Raw genomic sequence first — 15,574 nt, 5'->3', positions numbered from 1 at the left:
AGGTCAGGCTTGGCTCATCAGTGAGCTTATGGCCGTGAGACGTTGTGGCCACAGGGTGGCTTTTTTATTCTATTATTTTAATTAATTTATTTTCATTATTCTAAAAACAACAACAGGATAATTGCAGAAAAAACACATCCCAAACAAAAATATAATAATAATAATAATAATAATAATAATAATAATAATAATAATAGGGCAGCACGATGGCGCAGTGGATAGCACGTTTGCCTCACAGCAAGAAGGTCGATGGTTCGAGCCTCGGCTGGGTCAGTTGGTGTTTCTGTGTGGAGTTTGCATGTTCTCTCCATGTTCACATGGGTTTCCTCCGAGTGTCGGTTTTCCCCACAAGTCAAAAAACATGTGGCATAAGTGAATTGAGTAGGCTAAATTGTCTGTAGTGTGTGTGTGTGTGTGTGTGTGTGTGTGTGTGTGTGTGTGAATGAGTGTGTATGGATGTTTCCCAGTGATGGGTTGCTGCTGGAAGGGCATCCACAGCGTAAAGCGGTTCATTCCTCTGTGGCAAACCCAGATTAATAAAGGAACTAAGCCGAAAAGAAAATAAATGAATTGATAATAATAAATCAATATTAACATGCATTATATTTTATTTATTTTGTTATAAACTCCAATTATTATTTGGACAGTTTATAGTATCACCGGTTTTTATACTATTTTTGTTAGCAAGATGGTGCTATACCCTTGTGAGATTGTGGCATACAAAATATTGTACAAATATTATGATTTTTTCAGGTTCAAACCTCTACTCATTTGTGAAATCTCAAAATCCATGTATGACCCCTCTACAGTCATATCTCACATTAAAGTAAATCTTACAAAATCATGGTGTTCACTAATATTTTAAGAATAAATATGTTTTTAAGATGAATCACTGCCTGACCATCTCATATTAGGCATGGATATAAGCATGATCATTTTTAAAAGTATTAGAGCACATTGTCCGTGTGTAATAGCATCATCTGTTGTTTGCTTTTAGCCTCTGATAGAGCATTTGGACCTGAAAACATCAACCTGAAGAAGCGTATTGAGCAGCAGTGTGATCTCAGACTCACGTAACAGATCGCTGCCAGCTCCTGACGGAGATTCCCTGCTTCTAGACTGGACGTGGTCTTGACTGGGTTCATGCCGCTGTCGTACACAGTAAACTTGGTGCCCATAAGGTTTGATCTGTGGAGATGATAGTCACCTTGTTTAATTAATAAAAATTGGGGCGATAACTCAAAATTAATTCAAAAGAGGGTCCCACTTTATATTAAGTGTCCTTAACTACTATGTACTTACATCAACAAATAAATACAATGTACTTACTGTGTTTATAATGTATTTGAGAACACTTGTGGTGCTTTTGAGTTGGGATAGAGGTTGGCTTATGGACAGGTTTGGTGGTATGGGTAGGTTTAAGGGTGGGTTAAGGTGTAAGGGATGGTCAGCAGTGTATTTACAAATGTAATTACAAAAGTTAATTATGGATGTAATTACATACATGTATTTAATCAAGCATAAGTACAGAGTACATACATGTATTTACACAATAAGTACATTGTAACAAACTATTAATTCCTGTGTAAGTACATATTAGTTAAGGCCACTTGATATAAAGTGGGACCCAAAAGAGTTATCAATTTTAGGCTCTAATATATACTGTATATATATATATATATATATATATATATATATATATATATATATATATATATATATATATATATATATATATATATATATATATATATATATATATATATATAGGATCCCTATATGGCCTTTTTTTTTAGGTATAAACATTTATCTTTTGAGAAAGTACAGCCCAATGACATCTTTTGTAGCTTTTTCCTAAGTCCACATTCTGAAGAAACACATTCTCAATATGGATAAACTGTGCGTGTCTAAGTGTACTAAAAAAAGAAAAAATCAGCATTGTCAACATCAAACTGTACTGACGCAATAACATCTTCAAGTTTTATTTGAAGACTTTCACATCAATACCCTTCCATACTTTTTTACTGAAGTCAGAAACAGTTTCAGTTTAAATCAACAGAGAAAACCTAAAGAATAAAGTCTTAAATTGGCGGCTATCTAATAAACATATAGCAGTCTGTGACATTCATTTTAATAAAACAACAAAGGACAATCACTCATTGTTCTTAACTGAATAACCTTTGTTGCTTTAATAAGGATTAATCTATATTTAATTTATACAGTGATTATTCTGTATTAGTCTACATTTAAACAGTCTACTTTATTCAATTTATCTAGTGTTTCTTACATGAATACTAATAGACATAACAGAGTCTTTGTTATGTTGTATTTATTTGTGCTATTGCTTGTAATTTATATAGTTTCTTTTATTTAATTACTGATATTAGTTTGCTTGTCTTTAAAAATAATACTGCAGCATTATAGGATTGTAGTTTTTGTACTTGTAACAATACTGAACCACAAAAGCAGAGGACTAAACTAATTATATTTTGACAAATACTGTGCTGTTGAGCCACATAATCTATGTTTGAGACTTGGAGAATGTAGTTGTTTAGATTTCAAATAAAAGTTTGTTTATTTTAAGAATAGAATCTATTTGAAATTGTGTTTTGACTATTGATTTGTTTATATATACAGCACTTTTGCTGGCGAAAATACCCACTCTACTTCCTTGCGCCAAGCGTTTTGTGACACTCCATTGTTGCTTTTATTTTTATTTACACACTTATGCCATTGAACCGTTATATAAATGCATCATCACACTCCTACCACTATTATATGGCTGTTTATTACACAGCTCTCTAGAATATTGATTCTGATTTGTCAGTCATGATATTGCACAGTATGTTAATGCCAGATAACAAGTGCTGAAACTAATAACATAGGCTCATCGGGGCACTTTGACCATCAGTGAATATGTTCACATCCATTCACTTATACATATACTTACCACATACAGTATTATCTGACTATTTTGACACCATCTGGTGTCTAAACAATCTGTAGGTTAGTGTATGCTCCATCGGTTTCATTCAGCTGTTTCTGCAGCTTTGCGTTTAATTATTAAAGTATCAATAACTATCATGGCTTGGAACAATGTTTTAGGTATAATTTTTTTACATTTTGTGTGCAAGAAGCCTTATAAAAAGCAGGATAAAGTACATCCAGTTGGTTGTAAAGCCCTTCAAGTCTTATTCAACAGCTTTGTTTCCCAATAACAACTTCCTGGATGTATTATCTCTAACATATATACATACTGATATGCATACTGATTTGTGAAATTTCACTCGGATGCAAAATTTTAAAAATTATTTATTTAAAAACAAGATTAGATCAAGGTTAGATGGTCAAAAACACTGCAAACCACAATTATACACTACAATATACAGTAATGCATACATATGGTAATGTTTTTTAGTTAATTCAATGAATTGACAGCACTAAACAAAGCTTTTTTGCACTAATAATTATGACACATAAACATACAGAAAATCAAAGGTTATGTTTTTAAAGGTGCTGTATTGATAAGGACACATCTGCACACCAGCAATGAACCCAATCACAGTATTAATCACAGAACCTTACATGAACACAAACTCACTAAAGGTCTTCTCCAGTGTTTAGAAAGAAACACATGACTCTCGTCTCTAAAAGAACAGCACAGATTTGGTTTACACTACCAAATGAATCACATGCCATGATGAATCAGCTTTAAACATACCTCAGTTTGCCAATAAAGCTCTCTCCGCCTCGTGATAGGTCAGTTGGGTCGATGGAGATGAGGTAATTGGATGTTTTGCTCTTCTTTCTCTTCCTCCCGGCTAAAAGGAAAACCTAAAGTGTAACAGAATTTAATTGGGCACTGAACAAAAGCGCAAAATGATCCATATGAGAGAGCTTGCATAAACATTCTGAGAAAGTGTTTTTATATTTGTCATGTGCTTTGAGGAATGGCATAAACAATATACAGTGAGGATCAAAATTAGAGATAATTCCCTAAATGTCAAGATTATACTGACAGGAGGAAGCAAGCATTCTTAAAGCATGTTTGTGACCCTGTATGACAAAATCTAATGTTGCACAGGCACTCATTTTTGGCAGTCAAATTCAATATTAAGTTAATATTACAAAGTATTAATTAAGTTGATTAATTTTCATTAGAGTAATCTATGGGGCGTCACGGTGGCACAGTGGGTAGCACAATCGCCTCACAGCAAGGAGGTCACTGGTTTGAGCCTCGGCTGGGTCAATTGGCATTTCTGTGTGGAGTTTGTATGAGCTCCGCGTGTTCGTGTGCGTTTCCTACAGTTCTCTGGTTTCCCCCACAAGCCAAAAGATGTGGTACAGGTGAATTGGGTTGGCTAAATTCTGTGTGTGTTTGGGAGTGTATGGGTGTTTCCCAGTGATTGGTTGCAGCTGGAAGGGCATCCGCTGCATAAAACATATGCTGGATAAGTTGGCGGTTCTTTCTGCCGTGGTGACCGCAGATTAATATAGAAGGTAAGCGGCCAGCTAGTAGCTAGCCATAGGCATACTGCCTCATAGCATTCGTTTTAAAGACTAAATTTAGCCATACATAGCTCTGGCTACATAATTTGCACTCACAAAAAATGTATACAGAACTAAGTATTCACAATGAGCCTGTCTTGAGTACATACATACTGAATATTTGAAAAAGTGTTATTTTATTTGGTTAAAAAACTACATAGTACACTTTTTTTAAATGTGATGCTGTGATGGTATTTATTTGACAAATATTTTTGCGGAGCTGCAACATTATGGATAATCATCGTTTATCTGAACCTCCGTGTGGTCTAAATTTAGTTCTTTTCATCAGAATCAATCATTTCAAGCCCTTCAGCAAATTGGAGAAATGGAAAGTTACTGATTGGGCTTGATTGCTGGTGCACAACAATGATGAATTCCAAAGAAGTCAAAGTCTTTTTAAAAGCTGTGAATAATGAGCTTTTGTGCATTTGCCTGACCTTCTTGCCGTCCTCTCTCTCCAGATGGAGGTAGTAGGTGGGGTACATGCCCCGGTCCATGCCCTTCTTATCCCGCGTGATCCTGCATTTGACAGTCACTCCTTGTGGGGCGGGTCTGAGAGTGAACTCTTCCAGGTCATCTACGTCAATGGATGGCTCATTGGCCAACGGGGTGGAAGCTGATGTTGCCTCCTGTCACATTCATTAGACAGATAGACATTCATTCCAGTCAATTATAAATGTACATGTTGAAGTAAATGTACAATTTTCAACTATTATGATAACACAACCATTTTTATAATTTCTCAGCAATCAATCACTCAAAGAAAAGATCTGAGATCTCTTTGGAAATGTTTTTAACCTGTTAAAAGTAATATAACAATATTAGAAAATAAATAAATAAATAAATAAATAAATAAATAAATAAATAAATAAACATTTTTTGATTATTTTTTTCCTGGTTTAAAAAAATAAAAAATAAAATAAAATAAAACAAAATAAAAATGTTTGATGAATGAATGAATGAATGAATGAATGAATGAATGAATCCAAAGCAATCAATCAGTCAATGAAAAAGTCTGAGATCTAATTGAAAATGTATTTAACCTGCTTAAAGTAATGTAACAATATTAGAAAATAAATAAATAAATAAATAAATAAATAAATAAATAAATAAATAAATATTTTAAAAAATATTTTAAAAAATAAATAAATAAAACAATATATAAATGTTTGATGAATAAATGAATGAATCCAAAGCAATCAATCAGTCAATGAAAAAGTCTGAGATCTAATAGGAAATGTATTTAAACTGCTAAAAGTAATGTAATAATATATATATATATATACATATATATATATATATATATATATATATATATATATATATATATATATATATATATATATATATATATATATATATATATATATTTATTTATTTTACTTTATTTATTTTTTTTAAACTTGGGAAAAACATAAATGTTTGATGAATGAATGAAAAGTGTGAGATCTAATTAAAATGTTTTAGCCTGCTAAAAGTAATGTAACAATTTTAGAAAAAAAAAAAATAAATAAATAAATATTTAATAAAATTAACACAATTAAATACATTCAAAAAAAAATAAATACATAAAATATTTTAAAATATTTTTATAAATACTTTTCCCAGGTTTAAAAAATGTAAACAGGGGAAAATATAAATGTGTGATAAATTAATGAATTCAAAGCATTTTGAAACCTTTTATTACACTGAAGAAACAACATACAGTGAAATGTAAATGTAGGCCAGATATAAACAAAAATATTTAATGGATGGATGGATGGATGGATGGATTGATGGATGGATGGATGGATGGATGGATGGATGGATGGATGGATGGATGGATGGATGGATGGATGGATGGATGGATGGATGGATGGATGGATGGATGGATGGATGGATGGATGGCTGGATGGATGGATGGATGGATGGATGGATGGATGGCTGGATGGATGGATGGATGGATGGATGGATGGATGGATGGTAAATCAAAATAATTTAGATAAGATTGATTTTAACCAAAATATTATTTAAAATTTAAAAAAAATATATATACATTATTTTTAAACCTGAGAAAAGCTACTAAAACATTCTAATTGTGAAACAATTTACATCAAATAATCTAAAATTAATAATTCGAAAGAAAAAAATCAAATTTTGATTTATTTAAAAAATGTTAATCAAGTGGACATCAGTAAGCATGTGAACTCCTTTGTACAGATGGTCAGTTTGCTTTTTACAGTATAAAATGACAAAAACGCATAATAGAAGTGTTGTCACCAGTACACATAGACGCTTGGACCCTGCTGTAAATGAATCAGACGTCCCTGTGGTCTGAAATGTAAGCAGCTGGGATTAAAACTGAAATGTTAAAGAGCAACAAAGCAGCTCAGTGACGTTAGCAGGGTCAGACTCAAGAGACATGGATGAGCCACTACAGAACCAAATAAATAACAGCCAAATTTAGACTTGCTGGAATATCATGGAGAGCTAACAAATACATAGCATCCTCTAGAAAATCAGTCCTGTAGAATAAAATGTACTGAGTGTATATGTAAAATTTAAAATTTATATATATATATATATATATATATATATATATATATATATATATACATATATATAGATATAGATATATATATATATATATATATTACATTGCTCTTTAGAATAGATTTCCTGCAGTGTGACATATTTTTAGGTGCAAACAGTCTATGTAGCATGCAAACCTATAATACTCAAATAAAGATGCTTTAAAATAAATACGTGCATGTATGCATTACTGCTAATGAAAACCCAAATGCAATTCATTTAACTAATATATTATACTGTATACTATAATTACATCAGTAATAGTTTTACATTTCTTTTCTACACACACTACATAGAGGATGCCAATGAGAAACTAGCAGGAGCCAAGGCTTCAAACAGGCAAGGTTTCCATCAAGTTATTTTAAGAATGTAATCATTTCTCTGTTGCCATAGGAAACAACAGGACTATGACCCTCCATCTCCAGCATAGCAGGCTTTGTGCCAAGAGAATAAATCCTAGCATGACAATACAGACTGCTTGTGTCAGCATTGCACATGTAACACAGCTGGGCAGTGAGGATGGACACACAAACACACACATACGCATACACAGAGATGGCTTAAAATAGCAGCCAACCTTCAAAAACCAATAATCAAAGGTCAAAACTAATTTAGCGCAAAATAGCAACTAATCAAAGAGTCTTTAACCTTTTACTCTGCACTAATTTGTTGCATATTTAACTAAACTTAATAATAATAATAATAATAATGCATGTAGGTATATTGTGATGCTTTGACTTCATATTCTATAAAATATTCATTTGTATCTATGGTATATTTAACTGCCATCTGCATTGATTTACAGAGTTATATACATACTGGCATAGAGGCATTACTACGGTGGCTGGGAAGTGCAAAACAACATTACAAAGAGTGAAACACTTTTACGAACCTCAACACAAATTTACACTTTGGAAAACATTTTTACCTATCATAAGACACAATTACATTGGAAAACCGATTTTACCAAGGAAGAAACAAATTGACATTTTAGAAAAAACGAATTAACAAGACGCAAAACACTTTTACCAGTCCCGAAACAAATTTACAATGACAGATTCCTTACGGAAAGGAAATGTAGCACACACCAGAATTGAAGCGGATTGAACCACACACCAGAAAATATCAGCTTGTCTATGACTATAAAAAACAAGGTTTTGTTATTTAGAGCTATTCTGAGAAAATAGCATGAGATTATGTAGAAACATGTAAACGCGAGTATATGAAACAAGTTAACAACCAAAGCACAGTACATGTTGACTGATAAAGACATTAAAACCGACTTGAACGTGTAGTTCTGATTAGCTTAGTTAGAGAGGTTGATTGATACTCGTGCTGAATGTTTTGACTTGGGTTCGAATCCCATTGATGACATATGTCAATTGTAGTTATTTCTTTAAATTAATTTTGGTTACATACTGTTCTGCTACATGGATATTAAAATCAATAACGTTTACAATGACACTGACACCAAGTATTAAGAATATTTATTTGGTATGGGCATGTTTTGCTGCTGTCAAAAAGTGATGAATGTGTCAATGTGCAAACGTGAATAGTTTACATCTGGAAAGAGTCACCAGTTAACACAGTCACCAGTTAAACCGTTACACCGGCTTCATTCAATTTACTTTTAAGAGCCCCGAAGCAGATGTTTACACCGTGTAGACTTGACATCATGTTCACGATTACAGCATACGAGTGGTCCTCGTCAAAATATTGAACACATTGACGCAGTATTTCTTGTGTTTCCATCTGGTCACGTCCTTTAGAAACTCCAAACACAGACCACACGTAAAGCAAAACCGTGTTAAGCTGCTCATGTGTTTGCCATAAAACTGGCAAAACATCCCTCGACCGCAGTCCATGTTCAGTCACTATAAACTTTATTTATGCCCTGTACTCCACAACATGAATTTACAGCGCTTACCACCATCGACAACAACAATTTTTTAACTGCATTACTTCCTGTGTGGTACATTCCCTTTTCGTAAGGAATCTGTCATTGTACATTTGTTTCGTTCTTGGTAAAATCGTTTTTCCTATGTAATTGTGTCTTATGATAGGTAAAAATATTAAGTCGTTGAATAATTAGAAAAACAACGCACACCTTTGGTGTTATAAACATTCCTCAGAGACTTTGCAATGCTATCATGTCAATATAGACATTTCACAGTTGTTATGACGTGATTCTTTCTTTCCAACTGTGGAGGCCATTTGAGTCTAGCTGATGGGGAACAGGTGAGTTTATAATCAGCACAGATGATTATGGGGAATGTAGTTCAGGAGAATGGAAATGGGTGATTCAGGGCCTGCGATTTAGCATGGACAGAGGGGACATGTCCCCACCAATATCCACCAACTATTAAAATGTGCCCAAAAATAATTTAATTCACTTTAAAAAAATGTATTGTCAACATTAACCTGGACATCCAGAAAGGGTTAAATCATGTTCTCTCCTCGAGTCGCACCGCCCCCAAACGCATATGAGTATTGTGATTGGCTGTAGGTGTGTTTAGATGTAACAGCGCCAAAACTGCACAGGGCAATTTACCTGTGCTTGAATAAGGTATGTGAGGTGTGTAACACACAAGTGAGTATGGCAGCAGCAAACAATGATGGACATATGGAGCTTTTTTCAATGAAAAGTGTAGATCACATAAAATCAAGTTTGCTACTGAACGACACCATCATGATAATGCCATTAATGCTTGTGTTTTTTCCCCCGCTTTAACGCACAGCCTAACGGTATAGCAGACTAATATAGTCTGTGAATAATATGCCCTGAAAACTAACTGCAGAATAAACAGCTAAATGTAACAGTATAAATATGATCCCTGCCAGTTCTCCTAATCTCTCAGAGTAACACAGCAAATTTCAGTTGAAACTATTTGTCAGAAAAACTACAACCTGTGTTCCCGCTACTTTTATTAATAAGGATATAAAGTTGAAGTCAGAATTATTAACCCCCTGAATTATTAGCCTCCATTTATTTTTTTCCCAATTTCTGTTTAACGGAGAGAAGATTTTTTCGAAACATTTTTAAATAGTAGTTTTAATAACTAATTTCTAGGTTAGGGTAATTAGACAAGTTATTGTATAATGATGTTTTTTTTCCGTAGACTATCAAAAAAATATAAACCCTAAAGGGGCTAATAATTTTGATCCTCAAATATTTAAAAAAAAATTAAAACTGCTTTTATTCTAGCCAAAATAAAACAAATAAGACTTTCTCCAGAGGAACAAAATATTATCAGACATACTGTAAAAATTTCCTTGCTCTGTTGAACATCATTTGGGAATAATTTAAAAAGAAAAAAAAATCAAAGGGGGTTTAATAATTCTGGTATCAACTGTATGAGTTTCATTTGCACTATGACTAAAATAAATGGAAGTCTTTATTAAAATCTATATCAGTTAATAAACATTCTTTTAACATGATATCACACTATAAGGCCTGTAGCCTTATAGTGTGGTTATATTTTTGGTCAAAAACTGAACCTTTTTGCATTTAATTGCCTAATTCTCTATTTATGAGATATAAATATTGTATTTTAGAGACATTTAAGAACAAATTTTAGCTGGATCATCTTGTCAGGATGGTTATCATAACTACAGTTTTTGATGTACAAAAATAAAAATTGATTAAAATATTTCCTACCATTTTGTCTAATTGCTTACCATACTATTTTAAGTGTTTATTAACAAATTTGCATTTAAACTAAGTTTTATATTACAGTTTTATAAATAATGAAAATTTAGAGTAAAGAAATATGAAAAGATACTTATTTTTAAAATACAAATTTATTATTGTCTATCATTTAAAAAAAATTGTTTTAGAAATCTGTTAAAACCATCCACTGCAATTAAAGGTGCTGGATAAGTTCGCGGTTCATTCCGTTGTGGCGACCCCGGATTAATAAAGGGACTAAGCCGGCAAGAAAATGAATGAATGAGTGAAATCTGTTAAAACTTGTTAGGTTAAATTAAAAACTGAAGCCTACAGGCAAATACAAACTGGCAAGTACATTCAACTTTCCTCAGTCAGAATTTGACCATTTGAATAAAAAATAAAAATTCAAACCTAATAATAATCCAACTTTTGGTCTTTTGGCATATATATATATATATATATATATATATATATATATATATATATATATATATATATATATATATATATATATATACAGTATATACATACTATGTTCCATATTCATTCTTGGAATGGGGGGCTTTGTTTGATTCACCCGTCCCCACCATAGCAGGTGCAAACCCTTGGGATTTATCTTTTGTAAAATTGTAAACGACTTTATATTGTTATCATTAATCAATTAATTGCATTTAATTGATTAATTGATTTATTAAATAAAAATATCATTTCCCTTTACTGTTACTTTTGAACAGCTGTATAAACTATATATTTTTTACGTTTCTCTCACAGCAATGAATGTGTAACTAAAGTGACCATGCTTTTTGTCCCTCTACCCCTCCTTACTGTATCTGCTTCTCATACTGTGTAAAATAATCAATGTCATTTATTGACGAAATTAATAATTGACCTCTACATAAGCAATAAAAGCAGGAATCTACCTTGCTGGACTTTTTGCTGGTGGCAGAGCCAGGTCTTGTGTTGCTGTTGAGCTGAGATGAGCTTGAGCTGACCAAATCATCTTCGTCCTCCTCTTCATCGAAGTTCATGCTACTTGAGATTCCTTAGAAGAAGAAGAAGAAAAAAAAATATTGAGTCTCTAATCAAACAGCGTGTGGATAGCAGTACATGAGGACAGAACAGCAGCAGGCATAAAGCAAACATGGGAGACATTATGCAGCGCAAACAACACTGCAAACTCTGATGCCAAGAGAGCATATGGCATGAAATTCAGCAGACGCAACAAACTGAGTACATTTGGGTAAAAAAAAAAAAGAAACTCTTTACTCTGTTCAACAAATAAGCAGAGAAAGAGATGCACTAGGACTAAATGATTGTCTAAAGTCCAGATCGGCTCATATCGGTTCATGCAGACAATAAAGACATTATCTGATCCAAACATATCATTGTAGGAGGAGAGAGAGGCAGACCAAGAATTCCCCATCAGTCATGTAGTTACCATAACTACTGGCTAAAAGTATCTTATAGCATATGCATACCAAAACGTCAAAACATTCGACCGCTTTGTTTGGACGCTTACTAACAATCTTCCGTGCGACTTTGACTTTTAGTTTGACTTTTTAGTCTTATTCTGTTAGTAGTTATTAAATCATGTTGCTTTTTATTACAAAGACGATGTTTTCATGTGCAAGTTAACATGTAAACTTTGTAAACATAAGGTCTTTAGCAAAAAATGTGATATAAAAAATGGATAAGTATCCATAAATCAACACTATATTGTGTCGTTGATCTAAATTTGCTCCAAGGTGTATTGTTAAGTAAACCCTTACCTTTCCAAATAAATTGGGATGTACAGCAATGTACACTACCTGACAAAAGTTGTAAGAGCAACAAATAATAACTTGACTTCCAGTTGATCCTTTGGAAAAGTGTCAGAAGGTAGATTTTTCAGATGAATCATCTGTTGAACTGCATCCTAATCATTACAAATACTGCAGAAGACCTATTGGATCCCGCATGGACCCAAGATTTTCACAGAAATCAGTCAGGTTTGATAAAGAAAAATCATGGTTTGGGGTTACATTCAGTATGGGGGAGTGCGAGAGATCTGCAAAGTGAATGGCAACATCAACAGCCTGATGTATCAAGACATTTGTGCTGCCCATTACATTACAAACCACAGGAGAGGTCAAGTTCTTCAACAGGATAGCTCTGCTCCTCATACATCAGCCTTCACATCAAAGTTCCTGAAAGCAAGGAAAGTAAAGGCACTCCAGGATTGGTCTGGCCAGCCCAGTCACCAGGCATGGACATTATTGAGCATGTCTGGGGTAAGATGAAGGAAGAGGCATGGAAGATGAATCCAAAGAATCTTGATTCCTTTTCCACAGCACTGTGACTTTATATTCTACACTGTACATTATTTCTGTTAAATGACAAGACTTTTGTCTAGGCAAAGTCAGATCTAACTGTCCTACTTAGATAATTATAAATCAAGCCATGATCATATTTTATTTTGGTAAAATGAGCATAATCTAGAGTCCTTTGCCTTTCAAATTAGCCACTTCTGATACCAAATAATCGACTAGAAGTCAAGTTATTATTTGTTTTTCCTAAAACTTGCATAGGCTACAAGACTTTTGTCAGGTAGTCTGTGTGTGTGTGTTGTTATTACACTGATATAAGTATATAATCTGTTTCTAGTAGGTGTGTTGTGTTCTCGTAACACAAACTTAGCAAATACATTCTTCCTGAGCTTTCCACTGAAAAACAACTAGCTACAATCGTGACTTGAGGGTTATACACTGTTAAAAACTGTTGATCATTTACAATATTAAATGAAATAAATTTTACTTAACAAGTATTTTTAACCTACATCAAATAAGCTGACCTAAAAGATCAAGTTAAAATTTGTTTAACGTAATAATAAGTCGATAAACTGATGAACTTTCTAAAGTAAGTTAAAGTAAAAACATACAATGTCATGACTTTTTAAATTACCCAATTTATTTACAGTATAGTTTTGGACTGATGTTTAGATTGTCAAGACTTCTCAGGTTCTATTTGATTTAATCTATTCATAAACACTGATAAGTTGAACAATTAGCATCTTAGTAGGCCGATGTCCTGATGCCGGCTAACAGGCTTTAAAAGCTATAGCGCGTAAGTAGATCTTAAAACGTTAGTCGCCAGATGATGATATTACAGGAACATGATGTTTTTAGCATGTTAGGAGATCACTGCAAATCTGCATGGCTTAATCGGGACGAGTCTCTGCCCATCTGTCTCTCTCTCTCTCTCTCTCTCCACTGGAGGACTATCGCTGGTGTACCTTTCTTCAGCATGGTGACCCGAAGGTCCTGTTTGCCCTGTGAGTGTGTGCTGCCCACTGCCTCCCCCTGGCCCTCTGCCTCGCTCTCCTGGGCGGGTGAGTGGCCCACGGTCAGGATCTGAATCTGGTTGCCCAGCTCCTGACCCTCATCCTGGAAGGCAGCGGGCCCATCAATTCCTGTGGTACCACCACAACACAGCAACACTGTTAACTCAACCGTCCTGTATGTTCACTGTATTTTGTGGGTGTTACAAAATAACGACGTTCATGAAAATATGCAATATCCATATGGAGACAAACATTCAAATCTGAATGGGGGAATGAATTGCTCTGCATTGATGGTCTCTTGATGGACCAGGGGTATGTTTACATGACACTATTTTCAATAAAAAATATATATTGTTTTAGTCTTTCATTTCATTTACATACATTTTTGAGCAAGTTTATAATAGTTTGAGATTTTTAATTTTAGTTTTTTATTTCGTTATGACTTTTTATTTTCAAATTCAGCTAGTTTTAATTCATTTTTTAAAGGTAGATATACTAGTTTTTATTAGTTTCTATTTTTTTAATTGCTTAGTTTTAGTTTAGCTTTTAATAGTTTCAGTATAAGTTTTAGTTTTTTTGTTTGTTTTTGTGTAAATTGGCATATTTGTTATGTGCATGATTCAAAATCATCAGAATAAATACTGTATAATAAAAAGTCAAACAAAGATAAGGCTACATTTTTTTGACACAAGAACAATACTATCTACCCCTACCATCTACCCATCCTCAAACTCAAATACAACAGCCCACAAGACAGCAGCCTGAAGTAAAATATGTGTGCAAGACTCTGTAACATGAACTCATGTTTGGACTCAACATATCAAAATTATGTAGCCAGCAATTATTTATTCAGTCAGTTAAAACATCGCCATAATCTGAAAAGTTTCTTACAATTATGTTTTGCAACCCACCTGAAGCATGATTAATTTGTTTAAATTCCATTACGACTTTCTATTACGAAATAAACTTATGTTTCACCGGATCCTCTCATTTAACCTCTCGGTTTACCCGCGCTGCAGTTGTTTAAGTTTGGTTCAGTCACAGCAGGCTGTCATGTACTGTTTGTGTGCGGTTCACTGAATCATGCATGCGAAGTATTATTGGTTTACCGCTTCTCAAATCTGATCTCAGTGTACTGGTAATTTTGAGTCAGACGAGGGTATCAGGCATGTTAAAAAGTAAGTAGAATGTAGATAAGTGCTTACTGGAGACGCAAATCATTTCAAATAATTTAGTTCTATTTGGTGAATTACTGTAGTTCAACTGTTTCACCTGGAATATCTGATTAAAAAGAAAGATTTGTTTATGATCAGGATCACTAATAAAGAAATAAAACTCATAATTGGACACAAATGTGTTCAATTAATACTTTAAAGTCTCTGCCTCGGTTTTATTTAATGTTGACATGTCCACTCGTTGTTTTTGTCACAGGAGCAACAGCAAGGATGACTAGAGAAGAACCAGCT

At 33.5% G+C, this 15,574-nt stretch overlaps 1 protein-coding gene across 6 annotated transcripts in view; it reads right to left on the bottom strand.

Annotated features, from left to right (window-relative positions):
* tub (TUB bipartite transcription factor) overlaps positions 1 to 15,574 on the bottom strand; it is a 153,778-nt gene that overhangs the window by 3,400 nt on the left and 134,804 nt on the right. For 4 of the 6 annotated variants that reach the window (XM_692022.8, XM_073908529.1, XM_073908527.1 and 1 more), the window contains 4 exons: positions 11,710 to 11,831; positions 4,986 to 5,177; positions 3,722 to 3,834; positions 1,074 to 1,188 (listed from right to left, as the gene is read on the bottom strand). In XM_692022.8, coding sequence (XP_697114.3) covers positions 1,074 to 1,188; positions 3,722 to 3,834; positions 4,986 to 5,177; positions 11,710 to 11,831 — 542 coding nt within the window. Of the gene's footprint in view, positions 1 to 1,073; positions 1,189 to 3,721; positions 3,835 to 4,985; positions 5,178 to 11,709; positions 11,832 to 14,060; positions 14,238 to 15,574 lie in introns of all 6 variants that reach the window. The other 2 variants (XM_009303181.5, XM_009303182.5) reach the window with 1 other exon arrangement.

Source organism: Danio rerio, chromosome 7 (genome assembly GCF_049306965.1).
Source record: "Danio rerio strain Tuebingen ecotype United States chromosome 7, GRCz12tu, whole genome shotgun sequence".
In the NCBI taxonomy this organism is placed as follows: domain Eukaryota; kingdom Metazoa; phylum Chordata; class Actinopteri; order Cypriniformes; family Danionidae; genus Danio; species Danio rerio.
The sequence above is the reverse complement of the archived record's forward strand: the minus strand, read 5'-3'. Positions and strand labels throughout refer to the sequence as shown.